This window comes from Pan troglodytes, chromosome 8, assembly GCF_028858775.2.
Source record: "Pan troglodytes isolate AG18354 chromosome 8, NHGRI_mPanTro3-v2.0_pri, whole genome shotgun sequence".
Taxonomy (NCBI): domain Eukaryota; kingdom Metazoa; phylum Chordata; class Mammalia; order Primates; family Hominidae; genus Pan; species Pan troglodytes.
The window spans coordinates 144,365,023-144,390,921 of NC_072406.2; the positions used below are offsets into that span (position 1 = coordinate 144,365,023).

Sequence of the window (25,899 nt, forward strand, 5' to 3'; positions counted from 1 at the left end):
GGCAGCCCACAGTTCGTGTCACCACGGAGGTCCTGATGAGCACCTCCCACCACAGGTGCACGTGAAGCCACCGTGAGGTTAGTTCCAAGCCAGCACTCGACCAGGTTTATTTTTAGAAGCTGGAGCTCATCTTAAAGGCACCAAGCTCTTTTGTTCTAAGAAGTGGAGGTTGACATGTGAGCTGGTTGTGACTGTAAGAAGTGGAGGTCGATGTGCGAGCTGGTTGTGACAGCTGGGGACAGTTTATTTTGTGGCCGCCAAGAACAATAAAGTGTAACTGAGGCCCAAAATCATTTTTTTCCATTTCCTAATATTTCTACTATCGCTGAAGATGTTACATTTGGTTGGGAAGAAAGAGCCTCTGTAGTGTGAGAATTTGTTTTTTACAAAGATTGTATCAATAAAATTTGCCTAAGAAAAGCTTTGAAATACACAGAGCAAACTGCCAAACCCCAGGAATTCATGAAAAGGTGTGTATTTTGGCTGCTGGGTTATTATGTATTTTGGCTGCTGGTTATAGCACCAGGATCGGGTTACATGGGTCTGTGAATTGGATTTGGGGAGGCAGCGTGTGACCCCACACTCAGCTCCCTCCCACCTTGCTGTATCCCCACAGGCCACCTGCAGCCCCTCCACCTCCCACTCAGCTTCCCCACTTCATAGCTCAGTCCTCCCCCACTCTGGGGTCAGGGTCCTGGCTCTTGCTGGCCTGGTCAGCGTCTCTGCTTCTAGGGTCTTCTCACAGACTGGGGAGGTCCGTGGGGCCCCTGGTCCTTCTGCAGAGGCCACAGCACTGGGTCCCTCCCTGTTGCATATCCTCTTGGCCCTGCTCCCAGGCGGAGGGTGGCCCGGCCTCCGTTGCTCTTCCTGAAAGGTTTGTTCTGGGGAGAAGGCAAGGACTAAGGCGTCTCCCCTTCCGCCCCAGCACATCCTGGAGCTGGAAGCCATGCTGTATGATGCCCTGCAGCAGGAGGCCGGGGCTAAGGTGGCTGAGCTGCTGTCAGAGGAGGAGCGCGAGAAGCTCAAGGTGGCCGTGGAGCAGTGGAAGCGCCAGGTCATGAGTGAGCTGCGCGAGCGGGACGCCCAGATCCTGCGGGAGCGCATGGAGCTGCTGCAGCTGGCTCAGCAGGTGTGTGGCAGGCGGGGGCAGGGCTGGCGTGAAGACCTGGCCAGGGCCTGCACAGAGCCAGGGGGGGTCCTCCCACGGCCACACCTCCAATGACTACCCCTCTATGGCCCCACCCTCCAGTGGCCACACCCCTCATAACACACACTCTGATGGCTACACCCTGGTGGCAGTGCCCCCAATGGCCATGGCCCCTGATGGCTACGCCCCCTGCTGGCCACACCCTCTGATGGCCACACCTCTGGTGGCCATGCCTGTCAATGGCAGGCACTCAGGCCAGACTGCCTCCCCTACCAGCCTAGTGTCCTGGGCGTGTTGCGGAGGCCTCTGGGTGGCAGTTCCCCTCTTTTGGACCCCTGGGTACTGTCTTTTCCGTGACACTGTTTCCTGATGGCAAGGATGTTCTCTGGGGACAGCAGCCCAAGGCCTGCCTTTGCCTCAGGGCATTGTGGGACCTCAGGCCTGTTGGGTCAGTTCTGCTCTAATGGGAGGTGAGAAGCCCTGCTGACTAGATGGCCTGGATGTGTAGGACATGGCCCAGCTTCTCCGTGAGCCAGGTTGGCTGGGAGGCGGCTCTATGGATGTATTCCTTGTTAAGAACACCACTAGCGAAGGCTTAGTTGAAATTCACAAACAAGTGTGCTGTGTGCCAGCTGGCTGTGGGCATCGGTGGGCTAATGTTGGCCATGCTCTGCTGGCTCCTCGTTAGCCTCCTGGGCCTCTTTGGTCTCCAGGGGCTCAGGGTGAGGACAGTGACCTGCAGCCCCTTTGCTGCCTCAGAGGGGCTGTGGTTGGAGCTCGGATGCTTGGGGGACACCAGGCGCCAGCATCCCCCTCACCAGGAAGCTCTCTCTGTGCCCAGCTCCCCTGCGACCCTCTGGCGGCCCCTTACTCCGCTGCGGTGGCATCTGGGGGACCGGGAATCCATTCCTACCATTTCCCTGGATGTCAGGCATTGTGCTTTCTGAGTTGAAGTTGCAGGAATCGGAAGGATACTGTTCCCATCATGGGGAGTGTGGCATGGCGAAGACCCTCCACTCTCCTGCCAGAGCAATGCAGCAAAGGCTTGTGTCCTCGTCAGGAGCCACGGGCCATGGCCATGCCAGCTTCTCTGCCACCATCTGTTACCAAGGAAATGAATGAAAATCTTGAAGGATTTGGGTTTCCCGAGTACTGTGACTATTGAAGATGTTCTTCCTTTTAATCTTGCAGAGAATTAAAGAGTTAGAAGAAAGAATAGAAGCTCAGAAGAGACAAATAAAGGAACTAGAGGAAAAGGTAAAACAAATGCAGTTTTGGGGGTTGCTTGTTAAGATCAGGGGAGAGGAACCCAGTGTCACCCCAACCTGAGTCACTCAGCTCCAGGCCGCTGGGGCAGCAGACTTCGCTCCCAACAGCAGCGGGAAGCGGCCGCCTGGAGGCCTGAAGGCTGGGCGGAGCTGAGCTGGGTGGTGGCTGCAAGGGCTCTGGACCGGGAGACAGGAACCCCGGGGTCTAGGAATGCCCCTGCCAGGGCCCAGCCATGCGACCTCAGAGGAGCCACTCCTCTTGTGGCCTCAGTTTCCCCATCTGGAGCCAACGGCCTCGGGTTCCTCCCATCACTGAAGCCTGGGCTGTGTGGAAGCCTTTGATCCGTGCAGGTTCACCTTGCACTGCTCTAAGAATCCAGTTCCCGGATCAGAAGCACCCGTCGACGTGCAGTTAGGCTGAGGCCACACACCAGGGCTGGGGAGGGCTGTCTGGCTCTTTCTCGGGGTCCCAGCTCTGTGAGGTGTGGGGTCAGGGCTGCTCTGTCCATGCACATAACAGACTTGGTGCTCCCCAAGTCAGGATGAGGGGAGCACAGCAGAGTCCCGACCCTCCCGGGTTTGCCTGCAGGCGTTCAGGGCAGCGCTTGTTCTCCCATGTGGGGCTGGTTCAGTCATGTCTGGGGTGACAGTGTTCACTCCATTGTGATTGGTCCTGGGGGCCCGGCTCCCGACCCCCAGCCCAGAGTGAGACTTTTTGCTAAATCTACTATGCGGTGGAGCTCACTGAAGTGACGGGCTCCCTCCGAGGGCTGAATGAAATGGTCAGTGGCCCCACCTTCTGCCTCATCCTTCCGGAGAGAACAGGAGGCTGGCATTGGGATGCCCCTATGGTTGGCATGTGCTGGTCCCGGCCTGAGGAGGAGCCCACAGATGCTCTGCAATTGCCAGGAGAGACCGGGTCCCTCTGGACAGCAGTCGCCTTAGACGGGCCGTGTGTCATCCCACATCCACCCTAGCCCTGCCCCGCCCCTCGTAGGCGGTGACACCCATGCCCTTCCGCTGGGCACTCACTGCCGCCTGTGAGAATCATCATCCTGAGGAAAGAGTTACTCAAGGCACAGCCTTTGAGGCCCTGGTGGACACGAGGCCACGTGGGGAAGCACCCACTAGCACGCAGGGGCACCCGGCCTTGCCGGGAGGGGACACAGTGTTCTGGGGGCTGGAGCCTCAGAGGGCAAAGCCTCTCCCCAAACCAAATGTCTGTTTCATTTTGCATCTTAACCTAAGGATATTTGTTTGTATCAAATACTAGAAAAATGTGAGGGCTGGACATGGTGGCTCATGTCTGTAATTCCAGTACTTTAGGAGGCCTAGATGGGAGGATCGCGTGAGCCCAGGATTTCAAGACCAGCCTGGGCAACATAGTGAGACCCTGTCTCTAGAAAAAAATTTTAAAAAATAGCTGGACATGGTGGCACGTGCCTATAATCTCCATTACTCAGGGGGCCGAGGTGGGAGGATCACCTGAGCCTGGGAGGTTGAGGCTGCAGTGAGCCATGATTATGTCACTGCACTCCAGACTGGGTGACCGACTGAGATCCTATCTCCAAAGAAAAAAATAGATCAGGTGTTATTTCTTAAATCTAGCTAAATAACTCTTCATTTCCAAGCGATGCCCCACTGCCCGATTTTCTCTCGTGTCCAGATGGGCCTGGCTCCCGACCCCCAGCCCAGAGTGAGACTGTGTGCGCTTTGTCTGCTCAGGGTGCTGGTTGTACTTTGCTGCTTAAGGTGGGACTGAGACCACAATCTTCTCACAGGCCTGCTGCTTTTTGCTGGGCACTTGGAATGTCTTTCAATACAACGTTCACCATTATTATTACCCCATTGGTGATCTCGCCAAAAATTCCTGCAGCACGTCTCAGCGATGGGTTTCACTTCAGGAAGGAGGAGACCCAGTCCCCGGGAGGCTGGCCTTGTGGTGCTGGGGACACGCTGGGTGTGGGGCCCCCGACCAGCGCCCACCACCCACATCTGCCCGGTGCAGAGTCCCCAGTGCGTTCCTAGGGGTGGCGGCACCACCCCTCAGACCCGGGGATTTGGGCAGCATCCCTCCCTCGGCACAGTCCTTAATAGCGTCCTCTCCTCCCTGCCAACAGCTCTGTCTTCAGTCTGTAATCGCGTGTATTTCTCGCCAGAAGCACTACAAACTCTTTTTTCTCTCTTTCCTTCCGTTTCTCCATCCTCCCCTTTCCGTTTCAGTTTCTATTTTTGTTCTTATTTTTCTCCTTAGCTTTCATTCTCTGGTCATAGTCCGTCTTGGCACCCTGACGTGGTGAGTATTTCGTTGGCAGGGCCCAGCAGGGGTCCCGCTCTGCTTCCCGGAAGACTCCTCCGCCCCTGCCCTGCCAGCAGGGGTCCCGCTCTGCTTCCCGGAAGACTCCTCCGCCCCTGCCCTGCCAGGGAGCTACCCACCTGCCATTCGATCAACTGGAAGGCGATGACCCAGCATCCCCAAAAGGGTTGTTAGCCACCCGCGTCCTTCAACACTAGAAGTCCCTCCCTGGGGGTCAGGACCCGGAGCCTTCCACTGTAGAGGCCGCAAGGTGCTCACCTTTCCTGAACGGGAAGGAGAGCAGGGTCCCCACCACCACCCCAGTGTAGCAGAAACATGCAGGACCCTCTCTAGGGGGTCTTTCTGCTTTGGTGGCACTCGGCAGCAGGCCCTGGGGGCAGACACGGTGGTTCTGTGATTCGTCCTCGTTCTTTTCTGGGTGGTGCTGAGCACAAGCTCGGGCGGTGCTGGAGATTCAGCCAGGAGGGCTTGGTCTCCCTGCCAGGCCGGGCAGCTTAGGCCAGGATAGCTGGAGTCTGCAGGTCATGGCTGCTGCTACCATGGCACCCACCAGCATAGGCGGCTGCCTCCTTCCAAACTGGAGGAGGGGCAAGTAGGACGTCACATCATCGTTAGCCTCGGTCCTCGAGTCTGCGCCCTTCAGCAGGTCCTGAGAGGAGCTTCCCCTGGGAGCAGGGCTCTCCCTCTCCATGAAGCCCCTCATCCCTCACCCCTCACCCCTCACTCCAGCCAAGCGGAGCCTCCCTGACATCCTCTCCACGCAGCCCTTCGGTCCTCACCCCTCACCCCTCACCCCTCGCCCCTCGCCCCTCGCCCCTCACCCCTCACCCCTCGCCCCTCGCCCCTCACCCCTCGCCCCTCGCCCCTCACCCCTCGCCCCTCGCCCCTCACCCCTCGCCCCTCACCCCTCGCCCCTCACCCCAGCCAAGCGGAGCCTCCCTGACATCCTCTCCACGCAGCCCTTCGGTCCTCACCCCTCACCCCTCACCCCTCGCCCCTCACCCCTCGCCCCTCACCCCAGCCAAGCGGAGCCTCGCTGACTCTGCACTCTACATTTCTTTTCTTCCAGCCCCACATTGAATCGGACCCTTTTCCTCCAGTGGGACCAGAGAGCAGGGACAAAATGGGACGTCGCGTCTCCATCCTGAAGACCCAGGGAGATTTGGTCTCTGCACGCCCGTCCCGTGGAGGAAGAGTGAGAAGGGGCAGTGTGTGGGGCGCGGAGCTGCCGTCCACATGGGATGCGCCAGAACTAGAACTGGCTCTGCCGACTTCTCGGGGGCTTCTCCGGGAGAGGCCTGGCCTTGGCTGCTGGACCCTGGGTCCCTTCTCCTGGACGGCAGCCCCCATCCCATTTCCAGGGATGTGTAGCATTCCCTGCCAAGCAGGGGTGAGAACTGCTTCTGTGCAGAAGCACCAGCCGCGGGTCCCCTCCTCTCTCTTGGTTCTCACAGTAGCTGCCACTGGTGTCTGGAGGAAGATTTTCAGAAACAACAGAGGCTTGGCCTGATGACAAGATGAAAGCTGGACGGTGACCTTCATTCAGGGGAACCTGGAGGCTCCCTGGGATGGTCCTGGGAGGGCTCCCCGACGCCTCAGGGGCCCCTCCGATGCTGCAATGTGTTGCTGGGGTCCTGAGCATCTATTGGCCAACAGACCCCACATCCACCCTCGTTCATCATCATCTCTGTGGGGACAGACAAGAGCCGTGGCCGCCACGGGCCGCGTGGTGCCATCAACCCTCTGCCTCCCTACTCAACCTGAGACAGGAAGGCCAAGATCCCGCCCAAGCCGCCAGCTGGGAGCACCGCGGGACTGAGCCAAGGAAGGCGTGGGGAGCGTGGTGACAGGAGGTGGGACAAGGGGGCAGAGCTGGCTGGAACACGGATGCCAGAGGCTGCCTCCATAGTGAATCTCCAGAAGTCACAGAGGCCCTGGGCACCCAGAGCCACCCAGCTTGGAAGCCCCTGCACGGGCCAGCCCTGCAGGCCATGGACCCCGGCAGGCACCGAAGCCTCACCCCAAGCCTTTGCACACAAGGAGCAGCCCAGGTGGGGACGGCGGGCGCAAGAAGGGAACCGCGGGGACGGCCTTTCCCCTCCCGCCCTGTGTGGGGATGCTGCACGAGCCGTGGACCAAGAGGCTGACAGGTAAGGGCTGCCATCTGTCCGCGGGGAGGGCCTTTTCCCTCCCGCCCTGTGTGGTGACGCTGCACGGGCTGACACGCCTCCTTCCTGGCCTGCTGATTCTGCTTAGAGAACGCGGCCCCATTTGAGATGAGAATTAAATTCGCTGGTGCACCCTCCCTGCGAGGTGAGCCCCAGCTTCTTCACACCTCTGTGTCCCCGTCTGCACATGCGTGGCGCTGCCACCCCGTCCACTGCTGACCCGTCAAGATCACCTCTCCCGCCGCTGACGGGACAGGGCCTGGGGGCTGGTGTGGAGCGTGGCGTGAGCTGTCGCTGGGGCAGTGTCTGCAGACATGGTGCTCCACGGGGATCTGGCAGAGCTGGCCCTCCTCCCACTTGCAGGAGGAGGCTTGCGGGGAAAGGGAGAAACCCCGTAGGTGCAATGAGGCCGCTCTCTGAGTGCGCCTCCCTCCGCTGCTCCCGTGCACTTGAAGGTGGATGCCGCCCCACACTCGGACCCGGCACCTGAGGTGTCCGCTCTGGGGAGGTGACTCTGGGTGCTCCCAGCAGGGAGGGAGGGAGGTCAGGACTCTGGGCATGCTCCACCGTGGAGCTTTCCTCGCCAGCGGGGTTCCCTATGGGAGGGTTTGAGGATCCGTTGTGTCTGTGGGACTCAGTGGGGCCCTGGGGCAGGGTGAGCCGGTTCTTGGGGAGGCAGTGGCAGCCCCATGGGGGGCCGCCCAGGGAGCGCTCCATCTCCCCTACCTCCGACCCACACCCTGTCCGAGAGCCACCTGTGTCTCCTACAGTGGGCAGCGGCTGTGGGCCACGGGCACTGTTGTTCCCGGGAGATGCTCCCTGTGTAGAAAATGGGAGGGGGAGGAGGAGGTGCGACCACCACCCTGGACTCAGGAGAGGGCGGCAGCTCCATCTTCACCCTTGACTCAGGAGGGGTCCGCAGCGAGGAGGAGGTGCGAAGGGGGCGGCGGCTCCGTCTTGCAGGTCCCCTGGGGTGCGTTCTTCAGGCGCGTGGTGGACGAGGCAGCGTCCTCGTGTGGTCGGGACCTGGGTACCCAGCAGCATCTGGCTCCTGCATCCACCAAGTGCGCCCAGGCACAGACTCAGGCCAGAAGGTTCGCTGCAGAGGTTCATTCTAGAAGGAGCGGGAGACCAGCAGTCCCAGCCCTGTCCAAGGACGCCTGCTGCTTGGCACACGAGGGCGCCGCAGGCCCACCATCCCTCAGGACATGGCTGCCGAGTCCCCAGAGACTTCTGGTCCCACAGCAAGAGCTGGAGCTCCAAGCATAACATCTCTAACTGTGCAGCAAGGACAGCGCAGCCAGAGGTTGGGAGCTCCACAGCCTCCAGGGTCCCCCGAGGGCGGCTGGGGGCAGGGAACGCCCCACAGCACAACAACACACACGGCGTGGACATACGCACGTCCCCGCCATACGCACCTCCCCGCAGAGGCTTCCTGGCTGCGTCACTCCCACCCCCTGCGGGCCAGGCCTCACAGCAGGGGCAGGTGGACCATCCAGGCCATGCTAAGCCCCGAGCAGGTTCCCACAACAGGTCACAGAGGGGACGCCGGGCCAGGAGATGGGGGCCTGGGGAGCAAGGCCCCCCACAGCTGCCCTCGGTGACATCTGGGACTTGGACATCCATGGACGGCATCCCTGGATGGAGCCATTTCCTGGGTACTGGACCTGGAGGTGACTCGGAGCTTCTCCTGCTCCCAGCGTGTGTCTGTGGGGGCGGTCAGGGTAGACAGGCCACACCGTCATCAGGGAGGGGCAGCCGGCCGCCAACGTGCAGACTGTGTCTCAGGCCTGTCGGCATGGCGGGGACAGAGGTGGGCGGGCGCTGCTCCGCTTGGGGGCTGACAAGCCACAGGCTCATCGTGGACAAGGCGTCTGTACAGCTCCGCACAGAAGACTGTTCTCAGCCAGTCCCGTCAGCCTCCCGGGATCAGGGAGTGAGCCTCGAATGCTAGATCAGAAAGGAAAACGTGTGAGTCAATTGGCCCCAAGCGTCACATTGCACCAGGCGGAGCTGTCGGCCCCAGATGCTCGTGGAGGGCTGTCACCCAACCCTGCAGCTACCCCGGGGGTTGGGAAACCTGTGAGCAGAAACCTGCCCCCCCTGGAGCACCGGAAGCAATGCTCTCTTGAGCATGTTCAGTCAAGTGAGGAGAGGAGAGCGATGCCTTTGCAGGCTCCCTTGGGGGAGGTTACGGAGCGGGGACCTTGGGCCGAGGCCGCCAGCTCACAGGGCTCCTCTGAAGCGAGGTGGCTCTCATCCTCTCGGGATCCTCTCCCACCGCGTCTGCTCCGAGCGTGCAGTCTCCAGCGTGAGTCTGAAGGGTGTCAGGAAAGAGCTACTACCTAAACTTGCAGCCAGCAAGGGGCTTTTGTGCCCTAGTCCCCACTCCCAGCCCTGGACCAGCAACCCCACACCCACGGGAAGCAGAGGGCCCCTCACCCACAGCCCGGCAGGTGCACTGTGCGCCCTGCTCTGTGGCAGAGGAATTGCGACAATGTCCGTCCGAGTGTATTTTTGCCCAGTAAATGAGACGCGAGACGTTACTGTGCTGTCCCAGTGAGCATCTCCCTTCTCTCCAATTAGCTTTTTTCCCCAACTGTTTATTTTGAAATAATTTTAGACTTAAAGTTGCACAAATTGTGTAGAGAGTCCTGTGTACCCTTCAGCCTGCTTCCCCTGATGTCCCTGTCTTATTTTTTTCTTTTCTTTTTTTTTTTTTTTTTTGAGACAGGGTCTTGCTCTGTCACCAGGCTGGAGTTCAGTGGCGCGATCTCTGCTCACTGCAACCTCCTCCTCCCCCTGGGTTCAAGCAATTCTCCTGCCTCAGCCTCCCGAGTAGCCGGGATTACAGGTAGGCGCCACCACACTCAGCTAATTTTTGTATTTTTAGTAGAGACGGGGTTCCACCATGTTGGCCAGGATGGTCTCGAACTCCTGACCTCGTGATCTGCCTGCCTCGGCCTCCCAAAGTGCTGGGATTACAGGCATGAGCCCCTGCGCCCGGCCTGTCCCTGTCTTGCATAATCATGATAGATTTTCAAAACTTAACTCAGCCACACCCTGGGTTCTGGTTTCTCCAGGTTTCCTCCTGGCAAATGCTCCTTTCTGTTCCAGGACCCCACGTTGCATTCACTCATCCTGTCTCTGTAGTGCCTGCCATCAGTGACACTTTTTTAGTTCTTCCTCGTCACTCTTGGCCTCGACGCTTGGATAAGAACTGGCGGGTTATTTTGTAGAAGGTTCCTCAGGAGGATCTGCCTGGCCTGTGGTTCCATGGAGATAATGCATCTCGGGGGAATGCCCCAGGAGTGATGGACCCTAAGTACCACACCAGGGTGCCCGAGGTGGGTGTGTTTCATCACCGAGGCCATAACCTTGATCACTTGGCTAAGGGGGTGTCTGCCAGGGTCTCCACTGAGAAGGAGTCCTTTGTAATCTATGCGTGTATTGGGGGAGATTCGCCGAGACTGAAAAGACCACGTTTCTCTGTGAACGTTGCCCCAATCTCCGCACCCGTTGGTGGATCTTCCCTGCAGCACGTCTTCCTGTGGGGACGTCCTCTCCCCCTTCCTTCTATTTCATTGGTTAGAATTTTCCTATAGAGAAGACCTGCCCCTTTTCTCCTATTTCTTTGCTTATGTATCACACTGTATGCTTCCAGCCGTTCAGTCTGTCCCTGGGTCATGGCCCAGCAAGGCTGTTAATGTCTCTTCACCCAGACGCTGCCGCGGAGCCTCCAGCGCTCCTCCAGGCCGGCGCCCTGCAAAGCACTCTCTTCCTCTCTGTCCCCACAAGGCGGGGTCCATAACCCCTTCCCCAAGGAGCTCTGGCTTCTGTGTTGGAGAGCAGTGTTCAGAAACCAAGGTCTCTGGACCGGGGTGTGCTTGTTGCTACTGGGGTTGACAGTATTTCTAGGCTGTCTCAGAGACAGCCTGGAAATACATGTGCAAACCCACACACCTGTGCTTTTCGCCTTCCCTCTCTCCTTCCTTCTCTCTCTCTTTCCTTCTCTCTCTCCTTCCTTCTCTCTCTCTCTCCTTCCCTCTCCTTCTCCCTCTCCTTCCTTCTCTCTCTCTCTCCTTCCCTCTCCCTCTCCTTCTCCTTCCCTCTCCCTCCCTCTCTCTCTCCCTCTCCTTCCCTCTCTCTCTCCCTCTCCTTCCCTCTCTCTCTCCCTCTCCTTCCCTCTCTCTCTCCCTCTCCTTCCCTCTCTCTCTCCCTCTCCTTCCCTCTCTCTCTGCCTCTCCTTCCCTCTCTCTCTGCCTCTCCTTCCCTCTCTCTCTCCCTCTCCTTCCCTCTCTCTCTCCCTCTCCTTCCCTCTCTCCCTCCCTCTCCTTCCCTCTCTCTCTCCCTCTCCCTGCCTCTCCTTCCTTCTCTCTCTCCCTCTCCTTCCCTCTCTCTCTCCCCCCTCTCCTTCCCTCTCTCTCTCCCCCCTCTCCTTCCCTCTCCTTCCCTCTCCCTCCCTCTCCCTCCCTCTCCCTCTCCCTCCCTCTCCTTCCCTCTCCTTCCCTCTCCTTCCCTCTCCTTCCCTCTCCTTCCCTCTCCTTCCCTCTCCTTCCCTCTCCTTCCCTCTCCCTCTCCTTCCCTCTCCTTCCCTCTCCTTCCCTCTCCTTCCCTCTCCTTCCCTCTCCCTCCCTCTCCCTCTCCTTCCCTCTCCCTCTCCTTCCCTCTCCCTCTCCTTCCCTCTCCCTCTCCTTCCTGCTCCTTCCTGCTCCTTCCTGCTCCTTCCCTCTCCCTCCCTCTCCCTCTCCCTCTCCTTCCCTCTCCTTCCCTCTCCCTCCCTCTCCCTCCCTCTCCCTCTCCTTCCCTCTCCCTCTCCCTCTCTTTCCCTCTCCTTCCCTCTCCCTCTCCTTCCCTCTCCTTCCCTCTCCTTCCCTCTCCCTCTCCTTCCCTCTCCTTCCCTCTCCTTCCCGCTCCCTCTCCCTCTCCTTCCCGCTCCCTCTCCCTCTCCTTCCCGCTCCCTCTCCCTCTCCTTCCCGCTCCCTCTCCCTCTCCTTCCCGCTCCCTCTCCCTCTCCTTCCCGCTCCCTCTCCCTCTCCTTCCCGCTCCCTCTCCTTCCCGCTCCCTCTCCCTCTCCTTCCCGCTCCCTCTCCCTCCCTCTCCCTCTCCTTCCCTCTCCCTCTCCCTCCCTCTCCCTCCCTCTCCCTCTCCCTCCCTCTCCCTCCCCCTCCCTCCCCCTCCCTCTCCCTCTCCCTCCCTCTCCCTCTCCCTCTCCCTCCCTCTCCCTCCCTCTCCCTCTCCTTCCCGCTCCCCCTCCCTCTCCTTCCCACTCCCTCCCTCTCCCTCCCGCTCCCTCCCCCTCTCCCTCTCCTTCCCTCTCCCTCTCCTTCCCTCTCCCTCTCCTTCCCTCTCCCTCTCCTTCCCTCTCCCTCTCCTTCCCTCTCCCTCTCCTTCCCTCTCCCTCTCCTTCCCTCTCCCTCTCCCTCCCTCTCCCTCTCCTTCTCTCTCCCTCTCCTTCCCTCTCCCTCTCCCTCCCTCTCTCTCCCTCTCCCTCCCTCTCCCTCTCCCTCTCCCTCTCCCCCTCCCTCTCCCTCCCTCTCCCTCCCTCTCCCTCTCCTTCCCTCTCCTTCCCTCTCCTTCCCTCTCCTTCCCTCTCCTTCCCTCTCTCTCTCTCCCTCTCCTTCCCTCTCTCTCTCTCCCTCTCCCTCCCTCTCTCTCTCCCCCTCCCTCCCTCTCTCTCTCTCTCCCCCTCTTTCCCTCTCTCTCTCCCCCTCCTTCCCTCTCTCTCTCCCTCTCCCTCCCTCTCTCTCCCCCTCCTTCCCTCTCTCTCTCTCCCCCTCCTTCCCTCTCTCTCTCTCCCCCTCCTTCCCTCTCTCTCTCCCCCCTTCCCTCTCTCTCTCTCCCCCTCCTTCCCTCTCTCTCTCCCCCCTTCCCTCTCTCTCTCTCTCCCCCTCCTTCCCTCTCTCTCTCCCCCCTTCCCTCTCTCTCTCTCCCCCTCCTTCCCTCTCTCTCTCATCATCTACCTACCTATCTAATGCTGTTACAAAACCACAAGTTCTTAGTGATGCCTCCAATTCCAGGCCAATGGTGTGTGGTTCTTCGCAGCCATCTTCCCCTCCTTGTTTGTGACACTGGCGGTAGCAGATACTTGGCGCTTGCTGTCCGCGATGTACCTCTCATCTGTTCAGCCCTGGCATACACCCATGTTGCCTCAGGATTGCTAACCCAGACCCTGTAGGAAACAGATGCCCCAGCTGGAGCACAGTTCCTTTCCCCCCAGCCTCACGGTGTCCACACATAACACTGTTTTCCAAACAACTCAGGTGGGGTCTCTTCTTACCCACCCTCCCTAGGGCTGCTCATTTGTAATACAGCCAGGTGCCTTTGTACAGCTGATATTTCATTCATGTTTCTTCACATATTGACTCTTTGAAAAAATTTACATGTAGTACAATTGACTATGGTATGCTTGCGGTGGTGTGTGGTGGCCTGCGGTATGTTCATGGTGGGGTGTGTGTGGTGTGTCTGTGGTGGTCTGTGGTGTGTTCGTGGTGGTGTGTGGTGTGTCTGTGGTGTGTTTGTGGTGGTGTGTGGTGCGCCTGTGGTGGTCTCTGGTGTGTCTGGTGGTTTCTGCTGTGCTTGTGGTGGTGTGTTTGTGGTGTGTGTGGTGTGTCTGCAATGGCTTTCTGGGTTGTGACCCATGCACAGTGCATGCATCCACCAACCCAGCCCCAACACAGACCGTCCCATCCCCGAGCTGCCTCCTGCTGCCTGTGCAGCGGCCCCTTCCTGGCAGCCCTGACCTGTTTCTCATTGTGTCAGTTTTGCCTCTTCCGCATCAGGTAAATAGAGTCACATAGTGCAGCTTTGGGGATCTGGCTGTGTTTACATTCAGCAAAACCCACATAAGGTTCCTTGTGCTGTGTGGCTCTGTGGGCTCTGTGGGCTCCGTGGGCTCCATGGGCTCCGTGGGCTCTGTGGCCTCCATGGGCTCCGTGGGCTCCGTGGGTTTTCCTTCTGTTCCCGAGCGGAATCCCCTCGGGTGAAAGGACCACAGTGCACCAGGGGCTTGTTGAAGGACGTCAGGGTGGTTTCCGGTTTGGGGCAAATGTGAACAAAACTGCTATAATGTGTGACAGGTTTTTTCACGAAAGCAAGTCTTCCTTCTCTTGGGTAAATACCTAGGACTGGGTCTGCTGGATTACATGGTGAGTGCATGCTTACTTTTTATAAGTAACTGTTGTCCAGAGTGACTGTTTCATTTTGCATTTCCACCGGCGCTGGGAGGATTTCCGTTGCCCCACGCGCAACGTCTTCACAGGTTAGGCTGGTTCTCCTTATTTGGTCCCTTCCAGTAGAGGGGGAGTGGCATCTTATTTGGGGTTTCATTTGCATCTCGCTTCTGACTAATGATGTTGAGCATCTTTTTGTGTGTTGATTTTCCATACATATACCTTCTTTGGTGAAACATCTGTTCAGATCATTTGCCCATTTTTGAATTGGGTTGTTTGCTTTGTTATTCCTGAGTTTTGAGAGGCTCTTCCTCTATTCTGGATACGTGCCATTATCAGATACACCACTGAAAAGTATTTCTTCCAGTCTGTCTTTCGTCTTTTCATTCCCTTGAGTGTCATTTAAAGAGCAGAAATTCTTAATTTTGATGAAGTCTAATTTATCTACTTTAAAAAAATGAAGCGTGGTTTTTGATGTTAGAACTAAGAAAACCTTGCCTAACTCAAAGTCACAAATATTTTCTCCCATTTCCTTCTAGAATCTGTGGTTTTATGTCTTAAATTTAAAACACCTGTGATTCACTTTGAGTTAACTTTTGCATATGGGGCTCAGTATGGATTGAAGTTTATTTTTTGCATGTGAATGTCCACCCAAGAACATCCTTGTCTCCTTCCACCCCATGGTCAATAACTCCTCCTTTTTGTTATTAAAGTCCCTTCTGCTTGGCTCTGTGGTCAGTGCCATCCTGGCTGGGGTGTCCACCTTACTCTGCCACCACAAGATGGGAAAGCAGGGATGCTAGTGGGGTCCCTTGAGCCGGCAGAGCCAGCGTGTCTGGTCCCCATTTGACCCCAGGGTGGGCTGGATCTCTAGGGCCTGGGCCTGTGGCCACTCAGGGTCTGGAAGCTCGAGGTGTGTTGATTAACTGTCAGCAGGTTCAGATTTACAGCTTCTGTGGAGCAGGCACCTGAATGCCAATGAGCAGCGCTGCTCTTCTGAGCTGGGTCACAGACTGCCACCTCCATGCTGCTGCTGGAGATGATGTCTGTTTGGTCATCTTAAAATCCAGGGATTTTAAAAGGCTGCCCCTGTTCAGGATGTATCCACAGTTCATGGCCATCGTGCATGATGGAGCAGGAAGCTTCACTTAAAAGAAATGTGTAATGCTCTGCATCATAGACCAGTGAAATTGTTTTCTTACTGAATTTGTCTATATTGTTAAAGAAAGAGAAATACAAGATGAGGTGTTTAGAAACAGCTCACCCAAGTGTGAACAATTAGTCCTTTGGGGCTGTCCCCTCCCAGGGCAGTTGCTGAGCTGGGGGAAGCGCCCCTCCCTGAGTACTGCCCAGGCACTGCCTGTCTCTCTTGGAAGCAGAGGCTGCCAGATCCCGATCAGGGGGCGGAGTCTTCAAGGTGCCCCACCACGTTCCCTGCAGGATCTGCCCCCCAGCAACTGCCCATTAAGGCAGCTTCATCAGCCAGGGCTCCAGCCCCAAGAGGGAACGGGGAGGGGCTCCACCCTGGGCTCAGCCGTGTGTTTGTCTGATGGCAGAAGCAGCTCCCGTGCAGCCTCCAGCTCACAGGCAGCCATGGGGTCACGTTGCATTTGCATGGCAGAACCAGCGGGAGGGTCCCTGCTGGCAGCTCCTGCCTGGTCCCCTCATCCTCAGCACAGCATCGTCCTCGTGCTTCTTGGTGCACAGCATGGCCTTGGTCCTGGTGTTGGTGTGTGCCTCGCTCTTGCTGCTGGTCTGCAGCAGCTGCTTGCTCATTTCATCCCTTCATTGTTACATCTGTGGCTTGCCACCCAAAACAAACACTGACCTCTGACTTCGTGGCCCATCCCATCCCCTCCCCATGAGGGCTTTTTGCAGTGCTTTGTAGCAGACACGTTTCCACAACGCAGACTACTAACCGCTATACGATCACGGCAGCAGACACGTTTCCAAAAGGCAGACTCTTTAATTGTGTTTGAAATCTTTGTTAACAGGCATTTTTTTGGGTGTTTGTGCTTGGAATCACTCTGCAGGGATTCAGCCATGTGCACCCTCCAATCTGCGACCTCGTGCTGGGGCTTTACCTCCCCTATGGTGGACATTTGGTTATTTCCAGGCTTCTGCTTGTTATGAGTGCTGCTTCTTGAACATTCCTGTGGAGTCTCGGGATGCGCTGGTGCCGCGACTCCTCATGGGTCACATTAGGAGTTGGAATCTTCGACTTTGGGAGATGATGCCAACCTCTTTTCTGGTTCCTATTGGCTTTGGAGCTATTTCTCTTTGCTCTTTGTTTAGAATCTTTCTGTTTTTACCAAGGGCAAAGATGTTTCTCAAATGTTACTGGGTGATTTGCACAAAACCTCAGAAACTGAACGACTGACTTGAAACCATGAGTCCCCCTCCCCGCTTTATTGCTCTATTGTCTAATTTATTCTTTTCAGCCAGCAGCTTACAGCCTGCGGGCCAGCTGTCTTGCAATCTATAATGCAACCATCTTGGTTAAAGCAATAATGGATCCTTTTACTAGCCTGGCCATGGGGCCGTTAATAGGGGATGTCATTATTAGAGAAGCCAATTTCAGAAAGGGTAGCTGGGCATCGCTGCGGAGGCCTGTGAGAACAGCTGCCGCCACCAGATACAAAATGAAACCAGGAACCCATGGAGAACAGGCAGAAAGTGTGCGCACGTGTGTGCACACATGCCAGTGTGTGGGGGGAGTGTGCCTGTGCATTTGGTCATGGTGTGTATACACTTGCTCCTGTGCCCTGGGTAGTGTGCATGTGTGTGTGCACACTGCATTTGGTCGTGGTGTATATACACCTGCTCCTGTGTCCTGGGTAGTGTGTGTGTGTGTGCACGCGCACACTGTGCATTTGGTCGTGGTGTGTGCACAACTGCTCCTGTGCCATGGGTAGGGTGCGTGTGTGTGCACACTGTGCATTTGGCCGTGGTGTGTATACACTTGCTCCTGTGTCCTGGGTAGTGTGCGTGTGTGTGTCCACACTGTGCATTTGGCCGTGGTGTGTGTGCATCTGCTCTTGTGCCCTGGGTAGTGTGTGTGTGTGTGCACCTGCTCCTGTGTCCTGGGTAGTGTGCGTGTGTGTGCACACTGTGCATTTGGTGGTGTGTATACACCTGCTCCCATGCCCTGGGTAGTGTGCGTGTGTGTGTGCACACTGTGCATTTGGTGGTGTGTGTGCACCTGCTCCTGTGCCCTGGGTAGTGTGCGTGTGTGTGTGCACCTGCTCTTGTGCCCTGGATAGTGTGTGTGTCTGTGCACACTGTGCATTTGGTTGTGTGTGAACCTGCTCCTGTGCACCCGCTTCTGTGCACCCACTTCACTGTCCCACCTGCCACCTGCACCATCAAAGTGGCTTCTGCCTTTATTATTTATTAGGGAGCTGTAGAGCCAAAATCAGTAGGAGGGTGACCCAGAGCAGAGCACCACGTGCCTGAGGACTGTCCCAGGATGGGAGGATCATTCCAGCATCCGTGTGAGCCACATGGGGCTCCGCCGTGGTGGCTGGGGAGAGGATGACCTCAGAGGCGGCCCTGGGCAGACAGGGAGTTGATAACAGCACTGGTCCCCTCTGTAGAGTTGAGAGAGACCCCATGAAGGGGGTAGAGGAGGAAGAGGGAGGAGGAGGCACAGCCTGTGTCTGGGTAAGGTCTGTTTCATATTTTCCCCAAATCAGAGCTTCAAGAAAAAAATACCTTGACTGTGGGCAGAGTTAGTGGCTGCCATTTGTTTCTGTTTGGTTTGAAAATGTTTGGCTAAAGTTTCTCAGACGAAAGAGCATATGGGGGAAGGTCCTGTTCTCGGCCCTCGCTCCATGTCCTATCAGCTGGGAATCTGTGTATTTGTGGGGCGGTGTTGGGGAAGAGCAAGGATCCAGACTGCAGGGTCTCACCCCCTCCCAAGCGGCTCACCCTGTGTGAGAACCCTGGGGTTGCTTGTCTCATGCACATTTTTGGAAACTGAGGCTGTAGGTCCCGAGCCTTCCAGTGGCATTCATCATCTGTTGATTCTGAAGCAGGCAGAGTTCCGGACCCCAGGAAGGTTCTTGTCTTCCTTGCCAACTGAGTTATGTTTCCAAACAGTTGAGATCCCAGTGGAAATTTCCAGCACACACAGACGGCAGGGGCCTGTTCCTCCGGCTCTGTTTTGACATCAATCAGAATGCTGTTTCCTGATCCATATGTACGACTACGTCTGCACGTGGTACCCGTGGTGGTATTGATGAGGGTTCTGCCCTGCAGCTTTTAGCGAGGTTCTGGTGCCTTCGTGCCCGTGGGGCTGGGGGCTCCGACCTGTGGAAATGCCCTGTGTCAGCCCTGGGTGGTGCCCCAGGCATGCTGCCATCTCCTGTCCCTGCTGCCGCCCTTGGCACTGTCCAATGAGCCAAGTTCATGATTGTGGTTGTCAACTTGTTCCTACACTTCATCAGCTATCCTCGTTGCAGCCCAAGATGAAATTACCCAGGCTTTCCCCTCCAGCGTGAAGGGCAGGGGCCCTCAGTGCTCATCCTCCCCTAGCATCATGCACGGTCACGGGGCTGTATTTGTTGACGGGACTTTTGGGCTCCCCGGGCTCTGAGCTGGTTGGGGCTCCACCTGCACCATGCCTGAGCTCCCCACATCCTACCTCTCTCCTGTCACTCGAAGCTCAGCCACCTGAGCAGCACTTTCCTGCCCCCTCCCTGAGAACTGGGAGCTCTTGGGATGAGGATTGTCTGGGTTTCTCCCGCGGAACCCTTGCTGTGGCACTGATACACTCACATAAACATTTGCCGTGTGAATGGCCAAGTACGTAAAAGAATGCGCTCCCTGAAGGCAATTCGCAGCCCCATGCTCCCCCCACCCCCCACACTTCTAGGCAACAGTGAAAGCACATGTTCTGGGGGTCCCTGAGACCACCTGCATCTCTGGGGACTCGCTAGGATTCACAGGACTCAGCACACAGTCACACCACAGCAGGGCCACACCACGGCAGGGTCGCACCACAACAGGGCCACACCACGGCAGGGTCGCACCACAGCAGGGTCACGCCACGGCAGGGTCACACCACAACAGCCACACCATGGCACAGCCACACCATTATCGCAGCCCTATAATCAGGAGGCATGGCTGGATCTGCAAGGGAAGAGTTCACAGGCACAGCCTGGAGAGGCCTGTGAGCAGACTTCCTGTGCTCTCTCCCCTCCCATGCTCTTCCCCCTCGAGGTGCACACGGGGCACACACTCCCTCCAGCAGCAAAACACAGCCCCATATATGCAGTGTTTCTGCTCGGGGAATTCCAGCTAAGACCCAAAATTCATGGTTTTGATTTGGGGGCTACTCAGTTGTGCGCCCCCCGCCCACTAACATGCCAGGCCCTCAAAAGAAAGGCTGGTGTTTGCCACGAATCACATTGTTTGCACAGTCTAGGCAGGAACCTCCTCACTAAAGGAATGCTTCGAAGCCAAGTTCCCAGACGCCAGCCAATGGCCACCGTTGCAAGCAGGCACTTCTGCAGCTAGCAGCCTCAGGCCTGTCCACAGAGACACTCTTGAGTGAGGACTCTGGGGTGCCAGAGCTTGCTTGGGGGCATTGAGGAGCCCCATGGAGCCACAGAGACCAAGGCCAGACCCATGGATGGCTGCCTCCCACCTGTCCTGTGCCTGACATGGCTCCAGTCTGGATGAGGTCCTCAGCTGACTGTGAGGGACAGTGCCCAGAAAGGGGACGGTGGGTGGGAGGGAGAAGATCACATCCCCTAGAAGAGACGGAACAGACGGGGTGGGGCGGAAGGGATTTGGGAAGACTGCAAACCTGGAAGCAGAACTCGTGTGTGTGTGTGTGTGTAGTGTGTGTGTGTAGTGTGTGTGCATGCATGTGCTGTCTGTGTGGTGTGTTGTGTATGCATGTGTGTATATATCGTGTGCATGTGTGTGCTGTGTGTGAGTGGTGTCTTTGGGCATGTGCATGTATGTGTATGTGTTGTGCATTGCATGTGCCTGTATGTGTATTGTGCATTGTGTGTACGTGCACATGTGGTGTGTGTGTGTGAGTGGTATGTTGCGGCCATGGATGGGGCAGAAAGTCTCCTGTTCTGGAAATAGGGCAGTGAGTGGAGTGTGCTGACAATGGAGAGCAGCAGCTGGCTCTGGAGAGGGATCAAGTGACCACAGGAAACCAAATGCTCTGGTCTTGTTCCTCCAATTTGGGGAGTGAGTTTTTAAAATTCAGCACCATATTTTCAACAAGACCTCTGTTCTCTATTTGCATGTGCCTAGTTCATACTCCAGGCAGTTGATCACATAATTCAGAGAGGCATTGACGGGGTGGGAGTGTTTCTGGGTAGGTGTCCAGATCCCCGGCCCTGCTCAGCCTGGAAGTGTCACCGAGGGAAATCCCTGTTTTACATGGGGCTTCACCTTTTCCCTCTGTAAAATAGGAGGGCTGGACTGGCAGGTCCCCTTCCTCCTGTACCTTCTAGAGATCGATGGTTCTGGGACAACCTATTTAGAAACGAACCCGATTAAAGGCACAAAGAACAAGGTACCATGTTAACTGCAGCAGAGATTTCAACTGTGACGCTTAATACGGGAAGAAGTAAACATGTATGTGTCATTTGACTACATTTATTTTTCATTCTGTTTGAGGTAATATCTGCTTACTTAGAAGTTAGGTTAAAAAATCAAAAACCAAAAAACTCTTCAGACCTCTCCTAGATTAGAAAACCGTGGTGTCTCTACGGCCGGGCCCTCTGCCTCTGTCCCAGTGTGCCCTCGCTCCCGCCCCTCAGCCCACGTGGCCTCCCACCCGATGCTGCCATGCCCCAGGGACTGATCCAGGGCCCGCCCTTGTGAAAAGCAGATCCTTCATAACTTCTTCAAAAACATGAAAAAATGGAAAGGTAATAAAAACTTTGAACCTAGCAGAGGCCCACTTTCTAAGCAATGAGGGAAGTTGGGTAGAAACCGGGCCGCTGGCCCAGACATGGTGAGAAACATCCAAGGTCACTTCTGTAGGGGCTTTGTGGGGAGCATGGACTCATCTTCCTGAGAGTGTGGCCTTCGGTGGGTGCCAGGTGCGTCTCCCGGGCTGGAGGCTCAGGACGTGGCGCTGTAGCTGGTGCTGGACCCATGAGGGCAGTGCCTGCCATTGGCTCAGTGACCATCCTGTGCAGAGCCAGTGCCTGGTCAAGGCCCCAACTGCCTTGAGTGCTGACCTGTGGTGGGTCACACACATTCCCCAGCTCGTCACACTAAACGGCGTTTTCTCCACTCTTTTTCAGAGAGGAAGCAGTGCATTGGTGAAGGCAACGTTAGGTGTGATTTCCACTCCTGCTGGGAGACCCAGGCCGCAGCCCAGGAGCTTCGTCCAGCCTGTGGATGGAGCCTGACTGGCTGCAGATGGAACTTCTGTGTCCTCCCACCCTAGGTGGGCTAAGGTTCTGCTCTCAGAGCTGAATTGACAGGAGGTGTGTGTGTGTGCTCACTTGTGTGCACAAGCATGCGTTTATGCATGTTTTCATGCAACCAGAAGAGCCATTCGTGGGATTTAGCCATTTCGAGGCACCTAGAAGTTGAGGCAGCCAGCTGTGCAGCCAGGTGTGACTGTTACTGGCAGCATTGTATAAAAGACACGACTCAGCTGCCGTAGGGAGGACTGGGTTGTCTGGAAGTATTAGGCTCATTTTATATTTGTGTCAGAAGAAATGTCTGACTTTGGGGCAGATGACACAGTGGCTGCGGACCAGGCATGGCTCCCTAGGTTGAAATCAGGGAAAAGCTAATAGTATCAGACAGATATGCTTTTTCTTTGGTGGCTGCAGGATTTCTGCTGGAAAATGCACTATTAATCAGCACTTGTCCAAGAAAGACCCATCCATTTCTGTTGTCATTCAAGCCACAGTTCCTGATTTACTCGGCAAGATACTGGGCCAGTTCAATGTCTCTAGCTGAGCCTGACCTCGGGGTTTGCGTCTCGAGTCTGAAATCCTGTTTAGTCCTCTGTGCATAGTTTTGTCTCATTTTAACGACTGCATCTTCTTGGCACATTTATTATACTCACAACTGAATGGCACACAATAGCCTTGTGTTAATAAAAGCTACCGTGGCGCTGTGGGTGAACCGCTGGGTTGAAGTCCGATGGACTCTACGATGCAGGCATCCAGAAATATGTTGTAACTCTACCTGGCTCCCTGCCAGCCTGGCCTCCTCCTCTGGGAGAGCTCCTGGCATGGTCCCAATGTGTACCTGCATGGGAACAACAGCTGCATGGGCCAGCTGTTTCGGATCTAAAGATGTGCAGTGAAACTCACATTCCCAGATTCACATCCCTCATGTTTATTTGGGTCATCATGGTTTAGCATGTTGTATATATGTCTGGAGCACTTCATACACCTCTATCCACCACAGACACTCTTAATCACAGTTCTGTAATAATAATAAGGCAAACTATACGGCAAAGAGAAGCATGTAAATATGTACCAAATCCTTATGAAGTTGTAATTGTTTATATGTAAAAAGTATGTATATAGGAAAGGGAGAAGGTGCAAGGAATGTGCTGAATAACCAAACTGCATCGCGTCTCTGCCCCATTCCTGAAAGCACACATCTAGTTGGAGCGTCAGTTCCTCTCCTTAGATATCATTGTTTTCACTCGTCTATCATAGGCACCTTCTTTACATCTGATTACAATACCCAGCATTTCAGAACTGGGTTTTTGCCCCCAAAAAGGTAAATATGAGCATTCATCACTGACTCCTCCTGGTCCAGTGAGCAGCAGCAGAATTCAAGTATTTAAAAATAAGGTGCATTTCTAAATTGCAGGCTATACCTTCTTTTCCAAACCAATGGGCTAGAGTGAATTTCCTCCAAGTACTTGGGCTGTCTTACTGCTAGCTCTTCTAACAGGGGAAGTCTGTATGAATGCATCACCCCCTAATAAGGCAAGAGGAAGGACCCTGAAATGTTGCCAGAAATGTTTACTGTTACATCAACATTTACATTATATTAACATCATCACACTCTGTGTTCAACACACAGAACAACATAGATACTCTAGTTTGTCTAAAGTAAAAATCCACATAAATAGCAGATTCCTTTGTTGACACCAGTGTGGTGTTTACCTTGTGCCCATGGTCCAGATTTTGAGCTGGAGAAGGACTATGGCTGTTCCTTAAAGTCTCTGCCCTTGCAGAATCTGTAGCCTTCAGGATACCCCGAGTGCCTTACAGGGCTTGTGAACACCGATACTAGAAGTCAAAAAGAAGAGAGTGCCCAAGTGTGGGTTTGGAGGCACTGACGCATTCGCCAACTCACTGTCATCCCATCCTTGAAACCCTGAGAGAGTGTGTGTGTTTTATCACAGTAATGGAATTCAGTTTAGGCTCAGGAAACTCATATTGTGAATATAGGTATCAAATCATATATTTGTTTACTGTATATTTTTTAAAAAGCTTTATTGTAAATTTATGCAAAAACTAACCGGGCCTGTTTTCTTATGGCGGCATGCCAGGTAGTGTGTGTATTCTCCCAGGCACTCCCTTCATAGTCACCCTCTAACCACGTGACATTCCGTTCCATGCTAAGCAGTATTCACAGGCCTAAAATAGGTTTGTATGGTGATCTACAAGATTTTACAAATATTTTTGTATTGTGATTCCTATGATATATACCAGAGAATTTTTTACTCGTTTGTAAATTATTGTACAGTTTTAATAAAAAATGTTTTAAATCTTAGACGATTAAAGTCCCCTCAAAGGTATTAAAGTTTGAACTGAAAGCTGTATGAGCCATTTCTGCACTTCTGAGTTCATTCTCTGAACAGTGCCTCTGCACACCAGAAACGGAGTCCGCGCCTTCCGCCCACTGTGGAGGAAAGCCCCAGTTCTCACCTGCGAGATCACCTGGAGGGCAAGCTCTGCAGTCGGGTGCCTGGCAGCACCTGGCTCCGGTCGACCACCTGGGAGGCTCCCTCCTGTGGCTGTTGGTCAAATGTGAACCATGGAAGAGATCAGACAGTTAGGAAAGGGACGGAACTTCTGCACGTGCATAAGAACAGTTGGTGATATTTGCCGTGGACGGTCCCACGCAGGTGAGTAACAGACATTGCATTAATCATTTAGGGGAGGGGGAGCCCAGAGGAGGACGAAGGGGTGGGAGGCTGCTGGGCCTAGCTCTGCTGGCTCAGGCCCCGCCAGTACTCGAGGTCATGGTGACTCAGTGGCCAAACTCTGGCTTTGAAATGCGGACTGCGGTAACAACGCAAAGGCCCGAAGTCTCTGGGTTCGAATTCAGCTGCTGCAGGCTGGGTAGAATGACAGATGGAGTGACAGCATCGCCCGTCACTCCTGTCTCGCCCCAAGCCTCTAACTCGGCTTTAAGGGAGATCAGCAGCAGTTTGCGTGGGCGGGTACACCCCACCCCGCGCGCCCTCCACACTCGCCCAGGGTTTCGGAGTCAGGGCTTTCTTGTCTGGCGTGGGACGGCCCAAGGGGCCTGGAAATGTGGCCGGGATTCCCACAGCGGTTTCTCCGGTGCGCGCTCCCTGCCCGGCCTTCCCAGCGCCCAGTGTGTCCCGAGGGCGAGCAGCCACGCGTGGCCGGGACTAAGCGAGCACCCAGGGGCCAGAATGGGGCGTTCAGCACCCGCTACGTGGACAGCGCCAGCTCCGCGCCGCGCTGCCAGCAGGAGGCGGGGGGGGGGCGGGGGTAGGGCGCGGCCTCCAGGTCCGCCCAGTGCACCTGCCGCGCAGACCTCGCTACAGGAGCCTCCGAGACCGGATTCTGTCGCCCGCTCCTGCCATGACCGCGCGGCAGCCTCAGGAGCCCGCGAGGCCTCTGGCCCGGCCCAAGCTCGGCTGCGTGTTCCGCTGCGTGGAGGACGCCTTCGAGAGCAAGACGCTGCCGCTGGACGCTCTGGGCGGCGGCCGCCCGGGCCCTCGGGTTGGGAGGCGAGTCTGCGCGGCGCGCGGAGACCCCTCAACGGCCGCAGCAAGTCCCCGAGGGCAGCCCGGCGTGGCCCAGGCCCGGGACCCCCAGCAGGTAGTGGCCGCGGGACAGAGGCCGTGGGCCCGGGCTCGGACTCCCCGAGACCCTTGCACCCGGAGGACGCCGGGCGTGGGGCTCCCCCGCTCCCCCCTGCGGGGTCCTCCCTATCCGTAAAGGTCCTGAGCCTTCTGGATCCTGCGACCACCCCCCACCCCCGCGAGGTCCCGCCCACCACTGCGTCCCGGTCCCTGGGGAGCGCGAGCGCCTCTTTCTGTCTCGCTCTCTCAGTGTCTGTCCTATTCGGGCCCCTCCTCCTGCCCTCCGTCTCTCGCGGCCAGCGTGGAACAGCCTCGCGGGGTCACAGCCTGGCGCTCGGACCCTGGCCCGGGTCATCTGCGAAGAAGCCGGCTTTGGCCAAGGTGCCTTCCTGGACGGGTGCGGTTCCCAGAGCGTCGCGGCCCGGGGTTGACTGGCTCGGAATCCCAGGGCCTTGGGCGCCTCGCGTCTCCTGGGACCTGGGTTCCGCGCTGGAGGGCAGCGGGGGCGCGGGCGGGGCTTGGCAGGACGTGGCCGGACTCTCTCCCTCGTCTCCCCGGGGTGCAAACTCCGCACACATCAGCTGGAGCAGGTTGAAATCCCCACCCAGCGCTCGTCCGCGGGTCTGCGCGGGGGCCCGGGGTGCAGAGATCAGACCCTGCAGCGGTTCCAGCGTGGGGGGCTTTAAAGCGAAGGAGTGGCTGAGGGCGGGGGCGGGGCTGATGGGCGGGGTGAGGCGGGGCCCGGGCTGGGGCGGGGCCTGTCGGGGGCGGGCCCTATCGGGGGCGGGGCATGCCGGGGGCGGAGCC

The 25,899-nt window shown here is 56.5% G+C and overlaps 1 protein-coding gene across 21 annotated transcripts in view; it reads left to right on the forward strand.

The window, feature by feature from the left end:
• The window catches only part of JAKMIP3 (Janus kinase and microtubule interacting protein 3), a 150,864-nt gene extending 127,008 nt beyond the window's left edge, over nt 1-23,856 (forward strand). For 10 of the 21 annotated variants that reach the window (XM_063782293.1, XM_063782301.1, XM_063782302.1 and 7 more), the window contains 5 exons: nt 926-1,129; nt 2,339-2,404; nt 4,670-4,711; nt 5,802-6,882; nt 21,353-23,856. In XM_063782293.1, the coding sequence (XP_063638363.1) occupies nt 926-1,129; nt 2,339-2,404; nt 4,670-4,711; nt 5,802-6,242 (753 nt within the window). In that variant the 3' untranslated portion in view covers nt 6,243-6,882; nt 21,353-23,856. Of the gene's footprint in view, nt 1-925; nt 1,130-2,338; nt 2,405-4,638; nt 4,712-5,801; nt 6,883-7,863; nt 8,872-21,352 lie in introns of those variants that run through there. The other 11 variants (XM_063782308.1, XM_063782313.1, XM_063782306.1 and 8 more) reach the window with 3 other exon arrangements.
• Nucleotides 23,857-25,899: the final 2,043 nt, after the last annotated feature.